Source organism: Equus asinus, chromosome 2, assembly GCF_041296235.1.
Source record: "Equus asinus isolate D_3611 breed Donkey chromosome 2, EquAss-T2T_v2, whole genome shotgun sequence".
Taxonomy (NCBI): domain Eukaryota; kingdom Metazoa; phylum Chordata; class Mammalia; order Perissodactyla; family Equidae; genus Equus; species Equus asinus.
This window is the reverse complement of record NC_091791.1, coordinates 146,705,676-146,729,597: the sequence shown is the minus strand read 5'-3', so window position 1 is coordinate 146,729,597 and position 23,922 is coordinate 146,705,676. Positions and strand designations below refer to the sequence as shown.

General features: G+C 34.6%; 1 protein-coding gene across 5 annotated transcripts in view; it reads right to left on the bottom strand.

The window, feature by feature from the left end:
• The window catches only part of TRPM7 (transient receptor potential cation channel subfamily M member 7), a 108,971-nt gene that overhangs the window by 64,975 nt on the left and 20,074 nt on the right, over positions 1-23,922 (bottom strand). For 4 of the 5 annotated variants that reach the window (XM_014852440.3, XM_070501666.1, XM_070501671.1 and 1 more), the window contains exons 2-10: positions 22,631-22,710; positions 19,097-19,135; positions 10,583-10,781; positions 8,757-8,970; positions 6,193-6,317; positions 5,197-5,368; positions 3,791-3,965; positions 2,474-2,597; positions 1,397-1,469 (exon numbers count right to left, since the gene is read on the bottom strand). In XM_014852440.3, the coding sequence (XP_014707926.1) occupies positions 1,397-1,469; positions 2,474-2,597; positions 3,791-3,965; positions 5,197-5,368; positions 6,193-6,317; positions 8,757-8,970; positions 10,583-10,781; positions 19,097-19,135; positions 22,631-22,710 (1,201 nt within the window). Of the gene's footprint in view, positions 1-1,396; positions 1,470-2,473; positions 2,598-3,786; positions 3,966-5,196; positions 5,369-6,192; positions 6,318-8,756; positions 8,971-10,582; positions 10,782-19,096; positions 19,136-22,630; positions 22,711-23,922 lie in introns of those variants that run through there. The other variant, XM_070501677.1, reaches the window with a different exon arrangement.

Genomic DNA, 23,922 nt, shown 5'->3' with positions numbered 1-23,922 from the left:
AAGTACTCACTAGCCTGCTTTATGTACTTTAATATCATGCCTTAGTTTTCTATAATAGCACATACAGATTTACCTTATATACATAATACCTTTTAAAAGTGAACTAAAATTTATTCAACTAATACTGTAACTAGTGGACATTCAGGCTATTTTGAATTTTTTGGTGAACATACTTTTGTGCACATTTGATTACTTTTAAACAGGATGATTCCATAGAAGTCAAACTGCTGGGTAAAAGGATATATACTTTAAAGCTTTTGATACACTTCAAAACATATTCCAGAAAGTTTATACCATTCATCGAGGGTTGAAGAATATCCACTAGGAGGGTAAAAAAACTTAAAAAAAATTTTTTTTTATTATAACATTGACGACCTTTCCACATTTTCCCCAAGCATTTGTATTATTCTGTTATCTTTTACATAAATTCTGACTCATTTTTCCATGAGGTATTCATCTTTTTATCACTAATTTATAATAGCCTTTTATGATCCTTCCACATTTCTGTTTCTTAGTTCCTTCATCTATAAAATGAGGAAAACAATAGGAAATCTGCCTCTTAGGTCTGTTTTAAGGATAAAATGAGATGTAAACCACTAAACGTAACCACTAAAGGGCAGTGGCTAGCACACAGTAAGTATATGGCAAATATTAGGTGCTCTCTTATTTTTATGAAATCCCATTTATTGATCTTTCCCTTTATGGCTTCTGGGTTTCCTATTACTTACGATCTCTTGTCCCCAAGATGATGCAAATGTTATCTCATATTTTATTATAGTAATTTTTAAATGTTTGATCTGTTGCCAATTTACTGTGGTCTCATATTTGGGAAATTCTTCTGAATGACAAAATAGTGCCCTCTTGACCTGCTCCTGCCACCTCACTTTGACTCTCAGGAACCTGGATGGGATACGATTCTAGTTTCTAATTTTTGAAAAGATTTTCACTATAATACTGTTTGTTATATCAGTTGGATGTCTTTGACAAGATAATGAGAGGAAAACAGTTGAATGTGCATGTGCATTAACTCCTTAGTCCTAGAAGATACCACTATTTCCCTTCAGAATGAAAACAGCATGTTTATAAATGTTATCTTTAATTTCTATCAACTAATACCTTACTAGCTTTAAACACATTTTTCAGCCAATTAAAAATTCGACACATTCTTAATAGGATACCTAAATGGGTCTGGTGGCACAAATCCTGCTATAAACTTAAAAACTTCTACAAGATAAAAACAAAGCTAACTTATTGTCAAAGAAAGCTAACAATGTGTCTTTCAAAAAGAGAATTATTGAAAAATTCAGTTCCCAAACATTTAGCCAAATTGAAAAGTCCTATCTTAAACAGGTTACAAATGAAAGATATTACAAATAAAAAAACTTTTAAATCTTACCTTTAAGCAGTGCAGTAAGTATTGCTACATCAATATCTTGATGTTCATCTGATCCAATGTGGAAAACAGTGATCTATTTAGAGATTAATTCATAATATTATGCCTTTACATTTTAAAAGCTAACACATAAAGCACATAAAAAAGAAAGTTAATTTCAAACCAGATGGGAGATACTGTTTTGGAGCTTTTATTTTTTTAATCAGAAATAACTTCATTTCAACCAAAAAAAAAATTTTGAAAGACTTTGTATCATTTACCAAATAATGGCAAGCATACTCAAAATGTTTAGTTTCATATTACACTTATTTTTTGACCTATCTGATGTCCTATACTAGAGTAAGCAACTTACGGGCTGAGGCTATATATTTCTTATCTGAGTAAATGCTGCCGTTACTTCTACAGTGTGAACACTTACTTAATTCAAGCAACATAGGTGTTCTTGAACGCAATCCTTTTACTGGGAATTTCTTTAAATTATTTGAAATGTAACAACATTTGAAAGGCTTCTACTAACATTTTTCATAAAGTAAAAGACTACTGTTTTCACCCCAATACAAATTTTTCAACTAACTTTATTTCATAGTATACAAAACCAAAATGCAGGAAAGAAAACACCAAACCAAACCATGTTATCATCTACTGACTTACAGAGCTCTTAAAAAATTTTATCTCTGAAAACTTAAACCTATGTTTAGATGACTAAAATTAAGCAGCACTGACCTTTATAAATTTGAGCACTCACTCCGAGTAAAAATAGTTTAAGTTTTTTTACCCCCCAAATATATCTTAGAGAAAACATCAACAACTCTAGAATTCTTCCTTGATCCTAGACAGAATCTACTGAGGCCTAGTTACAAAACTTTTCCTACAACAGTAGTGCAAATATATGTCTTAATACCATACCAAACCTATAATCCTTCTATATCTCTCAGCTTGAACAAAACAATAAACGATATCTTCACATGGTTAAAAAAGATTTAAAAATTTCAAATTAAAATTAAAAACAAGTATTTCACTAATTCAGAATGTGCTTTGAATGGGGGAAAAAAGGCTTTTATTCTGCTGAAATCTACTTACAAGCTCCTTTCTTTTCATGCACTCCATCAGTGTTTGAAATAAATGAACTGCTTCACTCTGGCCAAAGTTAAATGTTTTTTTGATAGTTGAAATAATATCAGGCTCTGCTGCATCAGGAAGATTCCTAGAGTAAGAGGAAACAATTCACTGATTTCAATTTGCATTATTTATAGAATCTAATATGAAGTACAGTTCGATCCATGTAAGAGCTTTATAGATAGTGTATTAACAGTGAATATGTGACCCTGAGCAAAATTTTCTCCTTCACGAGACTCCCAACTATAAGTCATAAGGGGGGGAAAATGGAATGAAGTGATTTTTCTCTCACTTATTTTGAATTTCTTTTACAAGGCATGTATTGTAACATCAGTACTTACATTTTATAAAATACTGTATAAAGATAATTTTAAGATATGGTATATAAAGCAGTATTTCACCAAGATGTCTTAAACATGAGCATATTTGCATTTTAATTTTTCTCAATAGATAATATATGTACATGGTTAAAGAAATCCAATGATATAAAATAATATAAAAATGTGAAAATTAGGGGCCGGCCCCATGGCCGAGTGGTTAGTTCGTGCGCTCTGCTTCCACGGGACCTAGGGTTTCGCCAGTTCAGATCCTGGGCACAGACATGGCACCACTTCTCAAGCCATGCTGAGACGGCATCCCACGTGCCATAGCTGGAAGGACCCACAACTAAAAATATATAATTGTGTACCGGGGGCTTTGGGGAAATAAAGGAAAAATAAAATCTTAAATAATTACCCTTCTCCCTTTTTTCTACATAAAAGGTGGTGCAATACACATGCTACTTTACATCTTCCTTTTTCCACGTATATATTTTGGTAATCTTCCCAAATCTAGTACACAGGTACCAACCTTACTCAGCTACAAACTATTCCACTACGCAGCTACACCAAATATTTACCTAGTCCCCTTGATATATGTTCCATTTTGTTCTAATCTTTCACTATTACAAACAACACTGTAATGAGTAACTTTATACATATGTTATTTCTCATGTGTGCCAGGACATCCATAGGAACAATTCCCAGAAATGGAACTATTCAGTCAAAAGATATGTGCCTCTGTATGTCTGATGGATCTTGCAAAATTGTCCTCTACAAAGAGTGTTATACTTTAATTCATTCCTATAATGTATTAGACAGGCTATTTCATCAAGCCTTAACAAGGTATTGTATTAAACTTGAAATTTTCATCTTCATAAAACACCAAAATGAATCTAATATTCTAAAACCACAAGCCTCTTTACATAAAGTTATTAAAAATTTGCTGTAATCATACACTCACCCTCCTTCTTCTGTTTGTTTATAAATATATGCTAGTAGATCTGCAGCTCTGCCTGTTCCTTCACATACAACAACTGGAACAGGAGGACTTTCCTGAAGGTATTCTAAAACTGTGAGGATAACATTTGGCCCACCCTCAAATATAAGGGCTACCACAGGGACACCTTGACCAATTCCTAAAAAAGTAAAAGATTAATTAAGATATTAGGCAAAAAAAAGATACTTGATTTTTACTCAATCAAAGCAAAATAAAAATAAAAAGCCAAATTATAGTTTCTTATATTGACTTCATTTTAAGCACTCAACATGATACTAGTCTGGCATAAATACATTAAATACTGAATAAATTACTTTTCATTGACTTAAGTTTGCTCTAAATGATAAAATTAGAAAATCCAACATATAATTAGGCACACTAGTATGTACATATTCATTGAAAAATAAAAATTATCTTGTATTATTTCACTAATTGAACCATAGAAATTTATAACACCAATAAGTCTTTTAGTTTCCTTTTTAATACTATATGAGCTGAACTTCTGATACATATGTTGTTATTCACTTTTAAAATGTATTTCTAATTCTAAATGCATTGAAACATTAATATAGAAATTAATGACAAAGTCAGGATTACATAAATGGAACTGATAAATAAAATTCAAAACCTCCACAAAGGTAACAGAAAAAATTTAGTGAATATCAATTTTTGTTTTTACAATAACCTGCAATGCAGTGAGAGAATCCAAAATATAGGTAATGGTAGATTTCCACAACATTCCTAATTTATAGGAGGATTCATGATTCCATCATAATCTAAATTCACTATTCTATAATTTTGTATTTCTACTTCACATTGTCATAGAGCTCACTTTCGTGTTGTCCTAGGATTACAAAATTTCTTCTTTTTCAAACAAGAATCTAGACGTTGAACCAGAAAGTTTGACCATGGTTGGAAAAGAAGGCCAGTGTCAAGAATACCAACTTTTAAAACACATCTACCAAAGAGTGATACCTACTTATGTTATAAACTTTAAACAAGGTGATTCTTACTTTGCAAAAGCATTTTTTTTCCTCTTTATGCTTGAATTTCAAAGTCATGTTTTGGAATATGTTGCACATTAAGAATATTTCTGAATTCCCCGGGCTGCAATGGGGTTACAATAGCAACAGAGCTTCCAATGAAACTTTGTGTCTCTGGTCTCAATATCTGACTACCCTATTCAGCCTCAGACTTCTTTTCCTAGGTCTTCTTATTCTGCCTACGGTCAGTCATTCTTGGGTGTTACATTTTACCTTGGTATACAAGGAATGAGCAAGTCAAAGAAGATTCTATCTTTTTAGAATGCTACTGGCAATTAATACAGCCCAGAATAATGTCAGTGATACCAAATTTGTAAATTCTCTTACTAGCATGAATTCTTTGCTGATTAATAGTTTTTTCAAGTTCTCGTCTCAGTCTGACTTCTGCCCCATACTTTCCAACAGTGCCATCATCCACCAATATGAAATGGGAATGTAGATTATTTAGAACATTCAGTTTGCTCAGAGGGTTCAATAAGGTTTGATAAGGAGCAACCACCTAATAACAGCAAACACAAGAGTTAGTGGGCAGGGTTAAATATAATAAAATGTAAAGTAAAAATAAACTTTGAAACAATCTGTAAAGGCCAGTAGGAGGTAAAATTCTATTTTCATATAGCAACAAATAGAAAATGTCTAAGAATATATCAAAAAGCACTAGCTTTTAAGCAGCTGAAGATTAATCAATAATGAGTTGAGCCATACAGTTATATTTTGACTCTTATTGCAGAATATATAATACTTCATCATTATATGCAAAGGAAGAAGCAATAGCAAATAAATAATGTGAAGAAACTATTAAGTTACTGGTGAATAAAGTGCAAATACATAAGGAACACAATAAAAGCAATCAAATGTCATATTGCTCTTTTTCTAGCCATAAATTAGCAATGTAACTGCACTTGAAAGTGATAATTCAGTAATTCCCTTTTAATAGTCTCTTGATAACTACCTCTAACCAATTCACATGTCTTCAACCTAGTCAAATAAAACACTAGCATTTGATTACTACTCTTACTGACAAAATTAATTCTTAAAGCCATATAGTCATTAAAAATTTAATTACAAAGGTTGGCATGATATGGAAAAGGTGTGAAATAATTATACAAAAAAGGCAGAAACCAAACTAACACTATAATGACAATCATATCTATGAATGCATTTTAGAAAGGATCAGAAGAAAACCTCAGGAAAATATTTTCTACACTTAATTTGAAAAGTATGGTATGATCATGAATATTTTAAGTTGTCTCTCATTATTCTTGCTCTAATTTTGTTTATACATTGAGTTCAAATATAAGAAATTTTAAAAATCATTCTTACATCTCTCCCAACAAGATCATTTCTGTTCTCAATCACTCCCCATGGAGCTATTCCAATAGTGCAAATCTTTCGAGATGATCTGGAAGCATGTTCTTTGAGGGCATCACCAACATGTTTTGCCACACCTGTTTATACAAAATTTAATTCACTTTATTTGAAAGTCTTTTATTGTGTTCAGAACAATCCTGTACTCAATTTGCAACATTATAATTTGTGATATGTTTCTTTACATATACAAGATAAAAGGCAACAAGGTCCAAAGACAAACTTGCAAAAGAAAACACAAGAACCAAAAGAAAAAAAAACACCTATAATGTCAAATCATTACAGCTGCCTGAAACACTTGTAAAATGTTTACCATGTTGTTAGGCCTAGTCCTCTCCTAGATACCTCAGTAAGTAACTAGTTTTTTGTTACTGCTCTACAACTAAACGGAATGAAGAGTATGGCTCAGGACTATAAGCAAAACACACACCCCCCCCCCCCAAACAACTAGAAAAGTTGTTCAATTGATTCAAAAATTGGGAGAAAAGTGGAAAAGACTCTTCAAAAGAGTATATAACTCCTCATCATCACTTGCTATAGGCTAAACTGTATCCTCCCCAAAATTCATATGTTGAAATCCCATCCTACTACCTCAGAATGTGACTGTATTTGGAGACAGATCCTTTAGAGAGGTCATCATATTAAAATGAGGCCATTAGGATGGACCCTGAACCAATCTAACTGGTGTCCTTTATAGGAAGAGGAAATGTGGACACAAAAAGAGACATCAGGGTTCATATGCACAGAACAAAGGCCATGAGAGGACACAGTGACAAGATGGCCATCTGTAAGCCAAGGAGAGAGGCCTCAGGAGGAATCAAACGTGCTAACATCTTGATCTTGGACCTCCAGAAGTGTGAGAAAATAAATTTCTTTTGTTTAAGCCACTGTCTGTGGTATTTTGTCAAGGCAGTCCTAGCAAACCAATGCACCACACAATTTGATTTTCATAATGCATTAGATTTCATTCCTCACCTGGAATATGGAAATAGCATCTTCACTGGTCTTTCAACTGCTGCCCTGCCTGTCTAGTCTATTTTTATATCATACAAGTCATCTTTGCTCTTGGCAACTCTCTGCCTAAAACCTTTCCTTCTCGTTCAGAGTAAAAGCTGAAGTGCTTATAATGGCCTACAAGGCCTTATACAATACGCTGCCTATTTCCCCTGCTATTTCATCACACTACCCCATCCTAGCCCTGCCACCAGCACATACCCATAACTTTCTGACCTCTTCACCTAGCACTCCTTGCTCATTCCACTCAAGCTGCACTGAACTCCTCTTACTATACTCCCAACACACTAGCCATTTCTTCTGCTTTAAATGCTCTGCCATACATTATTCTTACTTTGCTGCCTCACTTCCTTCCACTTCTACTCCAATGTCACCTTATCAATGAAGCCCCCTCCACCACCCCTCACTATCCCTCCTCTGTATTTCATGTCTCCAGAGCACTTATCATCTAACATATTATACATTATTTAGTTATCTGTTTGTTGTCTGCATCTCCCCCACTAGAATATAAGTTACATCAAGGTAAATTTGTAGAATGATATGCTTTCAGCAGCCAGAAAAATGTCTGACTCACAATGAGGTTCAAAAAAACAGTTGCTGATAATGAATTAGATGTTTGCAAAATAATTTAAGTGATAATTATGCTTTACTTTGGATACTAAAATTAATTTTAATTTTAATCTAACCCATATATGTGATGGGGAAGACTGGAATGAAAGATTATAGCATATTAATAATTAATTTTGAAAGTTACTTCTTACCACTTCCTAGGCAATGGATTGCCATTCTTCTATCAATTCACCAGTAGTCAGAAAGTGACAGGAAGAACACTTTGCTCTGTAGTAGGGGTCAGCAACCTTTTTTTGTAAAGGGCCAAATAGTAAATATTTTAGGCTTTGTAGGGCATACACATCTATTCACCCCAGCTGTTGTAGCACAAAAGTAGCCATAGACAATACAAAAACAAATGAGTGTGGCTGTGTTCCAATAAACCTTTATTTACAAAAACAAGGAGTGGGCTGGATTTGGTGCATGGGGTCATAGTTTGCCAACCCCTGCTCTAAAGTATATTATTTTCTTTTTTTTTTTTAAGATTTTTTTTATTTTTTCCTTTTTCTCCCCAAAGTCCCCCGGTACATAGTTGTATCTTCTTCGTTGTGGGTCCTTCTAGTTGTGGCATGTGGGATGCTGCCTCAGCGTGGTTTGATGAGCAGTGCCATGTCCGCGCCCAGGATTCGAACCAACGAAACACTGGGCCGCCTGCAGCGGAGCGCGCGAACCTAACCACTCGGCCACGGGGCCAGCCCAAGTATATTATTTTCTTAAAAGACTAAATGAAAACCAAATACTTTCACAGTTACCATTTATATCTAGGAACTGTAAATTATTTTACAGATGAACCGAATATATTTATATTCAGTGCTGAATATTATTTCAAATATCTAATATATATTATGAAAAATTTATAAACACACTAAATAAAATTGGTATAATCATCACAGTACCTGTGTTTACTCCTCCAGTTAAAATCCAGGCTCCGGTCGTAACTGCAGCTTTAATGAGACCCTTTCCAATCAACTGCTTGATTCGTGGGTGAAGCTCAAATTTCTGCATGCCCCCATGTACAGAGATAACAAGTTTGGGTAATTCCATTTGCCATTCTTTAAGCAAAAGTTGCAGAATGATTTCAGGTTTGGTGTCATAGGACAGTCTCACATACTAAAAAAGATTTTTAAAAAAACAAAATAATTGCATATGTTCATAGGTTTCATAATGCAACATTATATGACTTCAGAAAAATTTTATTTGAATCAGATGATTACAAAATAGATTTGATAAGCTACTTTTAATATATTTACACTCCTAGCAATAAGCAATAGCAAATGATTTTAAAGTTGGAAAATCATTCTGTAAGAGCTATAGAGGTAGTGGCACTCTTATTTTAAACTCCAAGGTTAAGGGGCCAGCCTGGTGACGCAGTGGTTAAGTGCGCACGTTCCACTTCAGCAGCCTGGGCCATAGTTGTGTATTTTTAGTTGTGGGTCCCTCTAGTTGTGGCATGTGGCATGCCACCTCAGCATAGCTTGATGAGCAGTGCCACGTCCGTGCCCAGGATTCAAACCAGCAAAATCCTGGGCCGCCGAAGTGGAGCACACAAACTTAACCACTCAGCCACGGGGCCGGCCCCAAGAAAAACATTTTTAATCGTCTCTAAGAAAGGTTCTTTGCAAAACAATATACTGTCCATTCCTTTACAGAGATCAAACACCAATGAAAAATATCCCAAAGTATCAGAATTTTACAAAACTGAGAAGACTCCTGAGTCTCTTAAGAATGCTCTGTAATGAGATTTGTTCTATACTCTTTCTGCATTAGTTTTGTTTAACTCATTATTATACTTGAACACATAAAATGAGGAATTCTACTTCTGACAATGATGGACTAGGTTGTTTTGGACTAACTCTGCCCCTGGGAACTACAAAAACTAGAAAATAGATAAATAACATTTTTTAAGGCATAAGAGAGCTACCAAGGTAGTGAGAACTTGCAGGATCAGGATCCAAGAGAATAGGAAAATTTGGAGAGATGGGCCCACCATTTGGCACTGCTTTTCCCATCAAAGAAGGCAGGCAGTCAGAACAACGTAAATGGTAAAATGTTGGTAAATCTACATGAACAATAATTATGTTTCAGGGGTGTAAAATACACAAAGAAATAAAATTCATGCCAATAAAAGCATGTGAGTCATAAGGGAAATAAATGCAGTTACAAGTATTCTAAAGATTCCTACATTGTCCAGGAAGTAGTAAGAGTACTAATTTATAAGAGCCACCAGTTAAAAATGCATTTTATAATGTTTATTATAAGATTAAAGAATAGAAAAAGAATGTATAAATAACATGCTAATAGGAAAGGGCAGAAATAACAATACTTAAGCCAAAAGACACAAGAAAGAAAGGGGAACAAAGTGAGACGGTAGACTAAATTTAAAATATATGTATTTTATTTACATATCAAAAAGAAACCTCTTACATAAGGAAAGTTTAAAAGTAAAAGGGAAGAAAGAAAATTTAGTTACGGTGATTTCAGAAAAAGCAGACTTTGTCAAGAAAAACGACAAGAGATAAAAGACATTTCATAATTTAAAAAAGTTCAATTCACCAAGACATAACAATTCTCTATGTGTATGCACCTATACAAAGATCTTCAAAATACATAAAGAAATCATTGAGACTAATTGTCTTGACAGTGTTTTATAAATTGTCATATAAATAAATGTATATTATTTAGATGAGATAAACTGAAATAAAAAATCGAATACTTGACATACCTTTGCTCTGTAGGAATGAGAACCCCCTTGAAAATTTATGACTCCATATGCATCCGTTGGGCTCTGTTCTGTATGTTTTTCCACAGACCATTCTTCTGGTGTCTGATTAAAATGGTCACCCAATTTCACATCTGAGTATTTCATGGCAAGACTTGCAGTAAAACAAGCATGTTGCTTGACTAAGCGACCACAAAAACACCTAAAAAAATAAAAGAAATTTTAAAAAGACCTTTCAAAAAATTAGTCCATGAAAAACTGAATTAAAATGAATGAACCGGGGCCGGCCCCATGGCCAAGTGGTTGAGTTCGAGCACTCTGCTTCAGCGGCCCAGGGTTTCTGCTGGTTCAAATCCTGGGCACGGACATGGCACTGCTTGTCAGGCCATGCTGAGGCGGCATCCCACATGCCACAACCAGGACTCACAACTAAAAATATACAACTATGTACTGAGGGGCTTTGGGGAGAAAAGGGGGAAAAATAATGATAATAAAACGAATGAACCAATGAAGAATATGAAAATAATTTGACTTTTTGATTTTAGGGTATTATCTTCACCATAGCATTGACATAATATAAATATGTTAGTATTTGATGATGTAGGAGTCATCTACATTTAGTGTGGGGCATCTACTAAATGTAATACAGTCATGCATTGCTTAACGACAGGGATACATTCTGAGAAATACATCATTGGGTGAGTTCTTCATTGTGCCAACATCATACAGTGGACTTACACAAACCTAGGTAGTATAGCCTACTACACACCCAGGCTATATGGCACCAATCTTATGGGACCACTGTCATATATACAATCTGTTGTTGACCAATACGTCATCAGGTGGTGCACGATTGTATAACCATATAATAAATAGTATTCAGCAAGAGAAAGGAATGAACCACTGATATGGATGAATCTCAAAATCATTATGCTGAATGAAAGAAGCCAGATGCCAAAGAGTACATATTTATATGATTCCATGTATACAGAACTCAAGAAAATGCAAACTAATCTATATGTGACAACAACGGGGCCTGGGGCCAGGGGCAGAAAGGTTTGCACTCTACCTAGAAGCACTTCTTGGACCACTATGTAGGAAGCAGGAACCCAATGAAGCCAGGCAGATTTGATAAAAAAAATCATATAAGAGTTTGTAGAAGCCAAAGAGCTAATGTGGGGCAGAAAACAAAAGGAGGAAGGAGCTAGAGAAAGTTCCACATATATGCAGAAGGGCCTCCTTAAGCATGAGTAAGAATAAACCACCCAAGGCAAAGGTAAAAACTACTAGACAGCAGTAAGCCAAATAATTCCTGAAGTTCATAAAGGGTAGGGAAAAGTTTGTGTTTCCACCAACCAGAGGGAGAGAGCTCATAAGACACAGGACTATGATAGGGTCCTCAGAAGACTAATGCGTAATTAAAGGACTAAATTAGACCTAGAACACATGTGCCCTGACAAGTGTAAGAGCAAGACTTGAAAGAATCAAACTGATCCAAAGGACCTTAATTACATGATAAAATAAGTACAAAACTCCCTAACGGAATACAACAAAAATCCAACAACCCAAAATAAATAATTCACAGTATGCAGCATCCATCAAAAATTACTAGGCATGTGGGGGCCAGCATGGCGGCATAGTGGTTAAGTTCTCATGCTCTGCTTCGGCAGCCTGGGTTCACCAGTTTGGATCCTGGACGTGGACCTACACATCACTCATCAAGCCATGCTGTGGCGGTATCCCACATAAAAATAGAGGAAGATTGGCACAGATGTTAGCTCACAGCCATTCTTCCTCACCAAATAAAAAACTCCAAAACAAATGAACAAAAACAATTACTAGGCATGTGAAGAAGTCAGAATAAGTGAAAAAAAAATCAGTAAATGAAGACCCAGGAATTGTATAAAGATGATGGAATTAGCAGAAAAGGACACTGAAACAACTACAGGCATACCTCGTTTTATTGCATGTTGCTTTACTGCCCTTTGCAGATATTGAGTGTTTTACAAATTGAAGGTCTGAGGTAACCCTGCGTCAAGCAAGTCTATCAGTGCCATTTTTCCAACAGCATTTGCTCACTGTATGTCTCTGAGTCACATTTTGGCAATTCTTACACCACTTCAAACTTTTTCATTGTTGATTATCCTATTTGTTGTGGTGATCAGTGATCTTTGATGTTACTACTGTAATGGTCTGGGGGCACCATGAACTGCGCCTATATAAGACCGTGAACTTAATAAATGTTGTATGTGTTCTCCTGTCCTTCTTCCTCTCCTCAGGCCTCCCTATTTCCAAGACACAAGCCAGTTAATAACCCTAGAATGGCTTTTAAGAGTTAAGTGAAAGGAAGAGTTGCATGTCTCTCACTTAAAATCAAAAGCAAGAAATGATTAAGCTTAGTGAGGAAGGCATGTCGAAAGCCAAAACAGGCTGAAAACTAGGTCTCTTGTGCCAAACAATTAGCCAAATTGAACGCAAAGGAAAAGCTCTTGAAGGAAATTAAAAGTGCTCCCCCAGCAAACACACAAATGATAAGACAGTGAAACAGCCTTACTGCCGATATGGAGAAAGTTTTAGTGGTCTAGACAGATCAAACCAGCCACAACATTCCCTTAAGCCAAAGCCTAATCCAGAGTAAGGCCTTAACTCTCTTCAATTCTGTGAAGGCTGAAAGAGGTGAATAAGCTGAAGAAGAAAAGTCTGAAGCTAGCAGAGGTTGGTTCGTGACGTTTAAAGAAAGAAGCTGTCTCCATAACATAAAAGTGCAAGGTGAAGCTGCGAGAGCTGATGTAGAAGTTGTGGCAAATTAACCAGAAGATCTAGCAAAGACAATTAATGAAGGTGGCTACACTAAATAACAGATTTTCAATGTAGATGAAAGAGCCTTCTATTGAAAGAAGATGCCACCTAGGACTTTCATAGTTAGAAAGAAGTCAATGCCTGGCTTCAAAGCTTCAAAGGACAGGCTAATTCTCTTGTTAGACACTAAGGCAGTTGGTGACTTAAGTTGAAGCCAATGCCATTTACCTTTCTAAAAATCCTAGGGCCCTTAAGTATTATACTAAATCTACTCTGCCTGTGCTCTATAAGTGGAACAACAAAGCCTGGATGACAGGACATCTGTTTACAACATGGTTGACTGAATATTTTAAGCCCACTGTTCAGACTTACTGCTCAGAACTAAAGATTCCTTTCAAAACATGACCACTCACTGATAATGCACCTGGTCACACAAGAGCTCTAATGGAGATCTACAATGAGATTAATGTTGTTTTCATGTCTGCTAACACAACATCCATTCTGCAGCCCATGGATCAAGGAGTTATTTCAACTTTCAAGTCTTATTATTTAAGAAATACATTTCATAAGGCTATAGCTGCCATAGACAGCGATTCCTCTGATGGATCTGGTAAAACTTTCTGGAAAGGATTCACCATTCTAGATGCCATTAAGAACATTTGTGATTCACGGAAAGAGGTCAAAATACCAACATTAACAGGAGTTTTGGAAGGTTCCAGGATTGGAATCAACCCATGGATGACTTTAAGAGATTCAAGACTTCAGTGGAGGAAGTCACTGCAGATGTAGCAGAAATAGCAAGAGAACTAGAATTAGAATTGGGGCCTGAAGATGTGACTGAATTGCTGCAATCTCATGACAAAACTTTAACAGATGAGTTGTTTCTTACAGATGAGCAAAGAAACTGGTTTCTTGAGATGGAATCTACTCCTGGTGAAGATGCTATGAAGACTACTGAAATGACAACAAAGGATTTAGAATATTACATAAACTTAGGTGATAAAGCAATAGAAGGGTTTGAGAGGATGGACTCCAGTTTTGAAAGAAGTTCTACTGTGGGTAAAATGCTATCAAGCAGCATCACGTGCTACAGAGAAATTGTTCATAAAAGGAAGAGTCAATCAATGTGGCAGACTTCACTGGTGTCTTATTTTAAGAAAGTGCCAAGCCACCTCACCTTTAGCAACCACCACCCTGATCAGTCAGCAGCCATAAACATCAATTCACGACCTTTCACCAGCAAAAAGATTACGAATCACTGAAGGCTCACATGGTTAGCATTTTTTAGCAATAAAGTATTTTTAAATTAAGGTATATACATTGTTTTTTTAGACATAATGCTATTGCACACTTAACAGACTACAGTATAATGTAAATGTAACTTTTACATATACAATAGGAAACCAAAGTTTGTGTGACTCACTTTACTGTGATACTCACTTTATTGCAGTGGTCTGGAAGCAAACCTGCAATATCTCCAAGGTATGCCCTGTTATTATAAATAAGCTCCAACTATTAAGAAATGCTTAGGGTGCCGCCTGGTGATGCAGCGGTTAAGTGCGCATGTTCCGAGTCAGTGGCCTAGGGTTCGCCGGTTCGGATCCCGGGTGTGAACATGGCACCGCTTGGCAAGCCATACTGTGGTAGTTGTCCCACATATAAAGCAGAGGAAGATGGGCACAGATGTTAGCTCAGGGCTAGTCTTCCTCAGAAAAAAGAGGAGGATTGGCAGGAGTTAGTTCATGGCTAATCTTCCTCAAAAAAAAAAAAAGAAAGAAAAGAAATGCTTGGGAAGATAGACAAAAACATGAACATGAGGAAGGAACTGGAAAATATTTTTTTAAAAAAAGGCCCAACTAGAATCTAAAGGTAACAGAGTATCTGAAATGAAAATGTCACAGGGTAGGATTTATATATCAGACACTACAAAAAAAGAAAACCAGTAAATTTGAAGACATAGCAATAGGAACTATCCAAAATGAAATACTGAGAAAAAAGACTGAAAGGAACAATGAGAATAGAACAGTAGTGACCCATGGAACACTATCAAGTAGCTCAACACAACCATAATTCAAGTCCCAGAAAGAAGGAAGTGGGAGCAAAAATTTTAAAACATATTGGGCAAAAGTTTGAAAACTGTTTGACAGATCTGAGCAGTTCAATAAGAACTATGCAAAACAAACTTGAAGAAATCACAGTAGGGCATTGCTGAAAGCCACGCAAAAAGAGAATATCTTAAAAGCAACCAGACTACAAATGTCACATTATACACAGGAGAACAAAGATAAGAATGACAGAAGACATCTTGTCCAAAACCATGCAAGCCAAAAGTCACTAGTATAGCACCTTTGAAGTACTAAAAGGAAAAAAAACTATCAACTTAGAATCCTATAAGACTTGAACAAAACTATCAGCCAACCAAAGTGATTTAATAGACGTTTATAGAACACTCCACCCAACAAGAGAATAAAAACTCTACTAGAGTGCACAGGAACTACTCACCAAGATTAACCACATTCTGGGCCATAAAATAAGTCTCAATAAACTAAAAAGGATGTAAATTATAAAAAGTATGCTCTCCGACTACAATAAAATTAAACTAGAAACCAACAAAAGAAACTACCTGGAAAAAATGACACTTCTAATTAACTCATGATTCAAAGAAACTCACAAAAAAAAACTAGAAAATATTTAGAACAAAATGAAAACAAAAATAGTATCAAAATATATAAGATGCAATTGTATAGTGTTTAGAAGTAAAGTTATAGTGTGTATTTATACATAAACTTTACAGTATAAAAATACACTATATAGGATAAAAAAATACACTATATAGTAGTATAAAGTTTAAATTAGAAAAGACCTGCAAGCAATACCAATCTAAACTTCCACCTTAACAATTAAAAACAGCAAACTAAACCCAAAGTAAGCAGATGGAAAGAAAAAATAAAAAGAACATAATGAAACAGAAAAAGAGGAGAACAATGAAGAAAAATCAATGAACAAAGAGCTTGCTCATAGAAAAGACCAACGAAATTCAACATTCATTCACTATAAACATTTTCAGCAAATCAGGAAAGGAGGGAACTTCCTCAATACAGATATCATCATACTTACTAAATCTTAGCTGTGAGTACACTTTGAGCCCTGTGAGTCCTTCTACCTAATTACCAAACCTAGGGTCATCTTGGGGACTCCTGACAAAAGTGAACAAAATATATGAGGATAACTGTTTTTAAGCACTGGACAAAAGGAAACTTGATCCTTGAAATGAGGGAAATAACAGGGGCGTCCCCATGACTGCACCAGCCGTGGGAAATCTTTCAATCATTGTGCACAGAAGTGATGCTCAGGCAGAAAACAGCAGTGTCACTGAGCTGAGCAAGGAGGTAGAAAACAGAATTCCAGGCTGCTGAAACAGTTGGAATTTGTAGCAGGCTGCCAGAAAAGAAAGAACTGTAGAGAGAGAGAGAGAAAGAAACTTGCATGAGGATTCATCATGGGTTCTTGGCCATGGACTGAGCTGTATCTGTGTCAGGCAACACTCTGTGACACCTAGCAGAAATGATCTGCTGTGGGTTTGAGAACAGAGTCATAAAGGCCTAGGAGACACTGCACTTTTAGTTCAGGATGAAAAGACATCACTAAGCACCTTGGTCATTCAGCTGAGACCCTAAAAAGGCTACAGATTAGGAGTAAGGTCCATATACTAGGACTAAGTTTAAAATAAAAATAGAGCTGCCCCAACAAAGAATAAATAAAGCCTGATGGGACAAAAGAATGCCAATAACTTTATCATCCATCAGAACAAAACTGAACACCCTTTAAAGGAAGATAACATAGTCCAGAATCCCTAAAGTCGATCAGACACAACATTCATAACATACAATAAAAAATTACTGGACATATATAAAAGCAAGAAAATGTGACTCATAACCAAGAAAAAAAGTGGACAACAGAAACAGACCCTAAATGATGCAGGTGTTGGAATTAGTAAACAGATTTTAATGCAGGTATTAGAAATACGTTCAAGGACTTCTAGAAATAGATGGTGATAATAAAGAGACAGATAGGGTACCTCAGCAGTGACATAGAAACTGTAATAAAGAATCAAATGGAAATTTCACAAATGAAAAATATGCATGAAATGAAAAGTTCATTGGATTGGCAAAACAATATATTAAAGATTGCAGAAATAAGGGTTAGTGAACCTGAAGACAGATCAACACATATGATCTAATTTGATAAATGGAAAAAAATTTTAATTAAAAAACAATAATAAAACAGGGCCTCAATGACCTGTGGGAAATATCAAGGAATCCAACATATGCATAACTGGAGTCCTAGAGGGAAGAGAGAGAGAATGAGGAAGAAAAATATTTTAAGAAACAATGGTCAAAAAACTTCCCAATTTGGTGAAAAACATGAACTTGCAGATATTCATGCAAGCAGAGAAAATACAAAGAGAACCACTCTCAAGCACATTATAGACCTGCTGCTGAAATTGAAACTACAGGAAAAAAAAAATCTTTAAAGGAGCCAGAGGAAAAAAAAGACCCACTACATAGAAGAGAATTACACTAATGACGGGCGACTTTTCAGGAGAACCAGAAGACAATATAATGATATTCTTAAAGTGCTGGAAGGAGAAAACTGTCAACTTAGAATTCTACAGCTAGTGAAAATATCCTTCAAAAAGGAAGGTACAATAAAAATATTTTCAGATAAAATAAGCTGAGAAAATTCATCTCCAGTATATCTAAATGCTACCAAATGCTAAAGGAAACTCTTCAGCCTGAATGGAAAGACACCAGGTGGAACTTTTCATCTAGAGGAAGGAATGAATAGGACTGAAGATGGTAAAACAACTCAATATATCTAAAATGAACTCATTCTATACACTTTTGTTTTTAGCCTACCAACCAGAGACCTTCTCGTCTTCCTCTTACATTCCTTGATCAGATCTTCATGAACAATATTACTACTTATTCAGTTGCTTAAGTAAGAAATTTAGGTACCATCCTCAAATCCTCCCTTTCTCCACATATCCGCCACATCCTATTGAGTTTATCTCATTAATCCCTTCAAATGTCTACTTGTCTTCATCATCACAGCCACTATCTTAATTCAGGCTCTCATTTTTTGCCAGAATTACTCCAAAACTTTCCAAACAATTTTTTTTCTCCCAATCCAATCTCCTCAAAATGCCAACTGCTTTTACTGGGGGGAAAAAGAACAATCTGAGCATGTTACTTCCCTGTACAATATCCTTTTAACATGAAATCAAAGCTATGTGGCATAGTACACAAAGAGCTGAAACGATCTGGCCCCTGCTTATTTGTCAAACTCAGATCTCTCCAGTGTCCACCTTACATTCTACAGTTTCCTGACGGAGCCCTCATCTCGTCACTGTTAGGCCTTCCCATATCTCTTCTCTCTGCCTAAAATCCCTTGTCCTCAATCTTTATTCAGTTAACATCCAACTTCAGAATTCTGTTCACGTAGCTTCACTTCAGTCTCAAGCAGCCTTGTCTGATCCCTCACCTCTGAGTCTGAGTAAAGTACCCCTCAAATACAACAGCTTGTGAATTTTATCCCACTGTATTCTAACTGATGTTTCTAATAGATTAGAAGTTTTATTTTTCAAGTTTTTATTTATTAGATTATTAGTTTTATTTTTCAAAATTTGTGCAATAGAGTTATGTTATTAAAACTTACCTGACGAGTTGCTGACAAATTTGACATCCTGGAAGGCATCTATGAAACAAGGTAAATTTATTACTTAAAAGCAAAAAAAAATTTTTAGTTTAAACTAAACCATATAAAATCCACATAAAAGTACAAAACAAAGGAAAATTATATATTTAGTTTAATTTTTCAGTAGATATCATAGGTCATTTATACCTTGATTTATATATTCAAATGACTTTTTTAAGACTCACATAGTTTCCACATTTTAAATACAATTAGTTACAACATAAAATCCAGACACCATAAAAGAAAAGACTGACAGATTTAACTACATAAAAATACATCATTTCTACACAGGAAAAATACGCCACTAACAAAGTCTAAAGTCAAAGTGAGAAAAAATATTTGCTGACAAAAGGTTAGTTCCCCTAATATATAAAGAGCTTCTTCAAATAAATACAAAAAAGAAAAATATATGAACAGATAGTTGATAGTAAAAACATACATAGGAAAGCCATTTGATTATAAAAGATTTTTTAAAAATCCTTTAAGACAATATCTTGGCAAGAATATAGAGAAAGGTTGTCTCATATCTGCTGGTGGGAATATAAATTAATATAATCTCTAGGTAGGGCAATTTGGTAATACTCATCAAAATGAAAAATGTAGACTCCTTCTTAAACTCTAATTCTAGTACTAAAAGTACAGGCTAAAAAGTATCTGTAGCATACGTGTAAAATAATTAATTAATTAATGAAGGTTATTCACTACAGTATTTTTTTTCTAATCGCAAAAAGAAAAACAATAGCTAAAATAAGGGACTACTAAGACAAATTATCATTCAAGCATATAATTAAAAAGGATGCAACAATTAAGAATAAAATGGTTATTGTCAAGATAAACACAATGAACTAAACAGTATGTATTTAAAAGGAGAGAGGGAGGAATAAATATACATTTGCTTAGACATTCAAAGACTATAACTATTTCTGGAAGATATTTCAAAGAATAGGTAATAAGGTTTCCTTCAGGAAGGGGAACTTAAGGCACAGAGGTAGAAAGGAGACTTCCACTTATAAGTGTTGGTACCTTGTAAATCCATGTATTAACCTATTCATATAAAATTGATTTTAAAACTCAACTTGTGTAGAAAGAAATGACCAGCTGTATTTGTAAATTATGCCTCATATGGATGGCTAAAGCCAAAGATACTTAATAATAGCCTGGTATTTCTTTAACACCTAAATGAGTACTTTTATTATTTCTATTGAAAAATTAAATCAACAAAATAATAGGGAAAAAACTCCTTAATAATACAATCTGTTTTTTTAGTACAGCAAAACCATAATATTCTCTCAATGAAAGAACAGTGTCTTATTTTAGAACTTATTTGGAACACACTGAAATATGGAGATCTAAATTCTAATCCTATGATTATGAATTATTAGCCATGTGACCTGGGAAATGTGAATTATGCTCTCTGGTTAAGAAATGTGATGTTATGCTGTTATAAAATGTATATTTAATAATTAGTAATAAATTCAAATCAATCATAGAATAATGATTGGAAGAGACATTAGCTTCTCTATTTTATTTGTTTATTTTTTGGTGAGGAAGATTGGCCCTGAGCTAACATCTATTGCCAATCTTTCTCTTTTTGCTTAAGGAAGATTGTCTCTGAGCTAACATCTGTACCAATCTTCCTCTATTTTGTACATGGGACATTGCCACAGAGTGGCTTGACAAGCAGGGTATAGGTCCGCGCCTGGGATCTGAATCCAGGAATCCCAAGCCACCAAAGTGGAGCACATGAATTAAACCACTACACCACCGGGCTGGGCCCAGGTCATCTATTTTAATGATCTAAAAAGACATTGATACAATTTACCAAAAATCGGAATATTAAAAAATGTGGTGTTCTCAATAGTAATCAAATAAATGCAATTTAAGACATTTACTATTTATCACTTTTTCCTGAAGATGATGGAAAACGTTACCATAGTCAATCTTCAGTAAAGTAAGCATTCTCATCACTACCGGTGATAATGTATACTGCTTTAATCCTCTTGGAAAGCTTTTTGGGAGTACATATACTAAGTGGGGAAAAAGCCTTAAATACAAAAAACGTTTTATCCTCTAAGATCTTTATATGGCCTAATTTTCATTCATAATGGCTAAAAATTAAAAACAATTCAAATGTCCAAGAGTAGAATAGGTATATGAATTGTGGTATATACACTAACAAAATATTAACTACCATCTTGTAAAATTTCTATAATATGAAAAAATACATTTACTATAACATTTTGCTAAAAAGCAGACACAGTATTTTACATATAGACAGCAATATTTTAAAACAAAAGCTACGCATTCAGGAAACATTAAAAATAAATGCAACAAAATATTATTAATAATGAGTGTCTTGATGTACCGAAACTGAGTACTGAGGCAACTTTCTGCTTCTCAAAAGTTTGCCAATTTATCATGTACATTACTCTTATAATAGAAATTTGTTTAAGTGACAGATATATTCAAAATACACATTTTTTTCACTGTTAAAATAAAAAGAAATGTCGAATTCAAACACCAGGTTTATGTAATATAACAAACAAAGGTATAGAAACTCTATTCAACAAATATTTACTGAGTATCTACTATGGACAATAGATGCTATAAATTTAAAATACATCAGTTAATAAAAATACCTATTTGGTTATGTTCTTATAAAAGCCATATATCAAATAGTAGTACAAGCTGCAGAGAAGATAATTGGATAGAGAACAAGGTTTGATACATAGGAAAGGTAGGAAGATTCACAAATCTTATAGATGCCTTTGTCAATTAATTTTTCCTACATGCCTATGAAAAGAGATGCTCTGTAGGCTAGGAAATAACTATATCTTTGGTCTGCCCTTTTAAGCTTTTTTCTATTTTTAGGCTTCAGAAAAAATAATTTTAGGAAAAATGTTTTGTCAAATACCTCACAAGGTCAACTTTTTCTTGAAATTTAGTTAATGTCCTTTACTTGTAAATTTTTCTATTATCAAAGCTATTTTAAAGACCAAAAAGTCAACCAGAGATGCCTAAAGTCTCTGACAATAGGTTTTCCCGTAGGTGCTGATCTAAATCTACAGTGTAGCAAATAAAAACAGCAACTATTAGGTTCATAATGGTTTCTTCTGCATGAACCATAGTGTTGGGTACTGAACAGATGTCCAATAAACAGATAAACACTTTTAAGTTCTCAGTATCAGTGAATCAGTTTAAAAAAAGACCGCCTTCTAACTGCCTTATCTCTGTAATACCCTAGTATAATTTGGGGGAGTTCAGGGATGGGGAACACTCCGAAGAAAAGGTTTTATGTTGTAAATGTCACTAAGAACTCCAGAATACTGATATCTTGCAAATGATATCTCCTTTTCCAATGCTAAAAGAAGAATAATTAACAGTAAGCACAAAAATTAACAATAACTACAAATAATTTAATGATTTTGGTGTTTAATAAACAAACAACAATATAGTTTATATCTAAATTTCTAGAAGAAACAAAAGTGTGCTTACCTGTGAGGGTCTTTGGAACTTGGTATAATATATACACATTCCCTCTTGGTCAAAGTGCTTTCTATCCAGGATTTCTGGGACTAAAACAAAAAGTTTTAAAAGATGGTTTATAAATTAACCCACTAACATTACAAGGAAATAACTTAATAATAAATACTAAAAAGAAACAGTCTCATACTTTTTTTTAATTCACTAAATATTTATTACATACTACATGCTTACTTATGGACAGCACACCTAGAACATTAGAATCATTCCATCTACAGTAGTTCTCCCTTATCTGCAGTTTTGCTTTCATGGTTTCAGTTACCCACAGTCAACTGAAGTCCAAAAACATTAAATGGAAAATTCCAGAAATAAACAATTCATAAGTTTTAAATTGCATACTATTCTGAGTAGCATAATGTAATCACATGCTGTCCCATTCCCACCTGGGACGTGAATCACCCCTTTGTCCGGCGTATTCACACTGTATATGCTAACTGCCCATTAGTCACTTAGTAACCATCGCAGTTATCAGATCAACTGTGGTGATATCGCAGTGCTCGTGTTCAAGTAATCCTTATTTTACTTCATAATGGCCCCAAAGTGCAAGAGTAGAGATGCTGGAAATTCGGATATGCCAAAGAGAAGCCGCAAAGAGCTTTCTTTAAGTGAAAAGATCAAAGTTCTTGACTTAATAAGGGAAGAAAAAAAATGGTATGCTGAGGTTACTGTGATCTAGGGTAAGAACAAATCTTCTATCGGTGAAATTGTGAAGAAGAAAAAAATTTGTGCTAGCTTTGCTGTCGCACCTCAAATATGTATGTATAGCAAAAAAACATAGTATGTAAGGTTCAGTACTAACTACAGTTTCAGGCATCCACCGGGGTCTTGGACTGTATCCCCCTCAGACAAGGAGGGACTACTGTAAATCCAGTGTGATTCAGATTACTAAATCAACAGTGCTGTGCAGATACTGTTGCTTCAGATAACCAGAGAGGAAGGGAATCACGTTTGAGACTCCCAGTGTGAGCCAAAAATCTCAAGAGGGGCTAGTGTTATCCTGAGAAGTGGATCATTTAAAAGCTAATTAAAAGCGGCTGTCAGATTTAACTAAAAAAATAAAACCTAACTCTCTTCTATTTGTAAGATAAATAGCTAAAGCATAAGGGCACAGAATAGCTAATGGTACAGGAATAGAAAAAGATATCAAGCAAATTCTAATCAAAAGACAGTATCAGAAAAAAATTGACACTAAACATCAACAGGGATAATGCAGATTATTACATGATTACAAATGTTTGATTCAC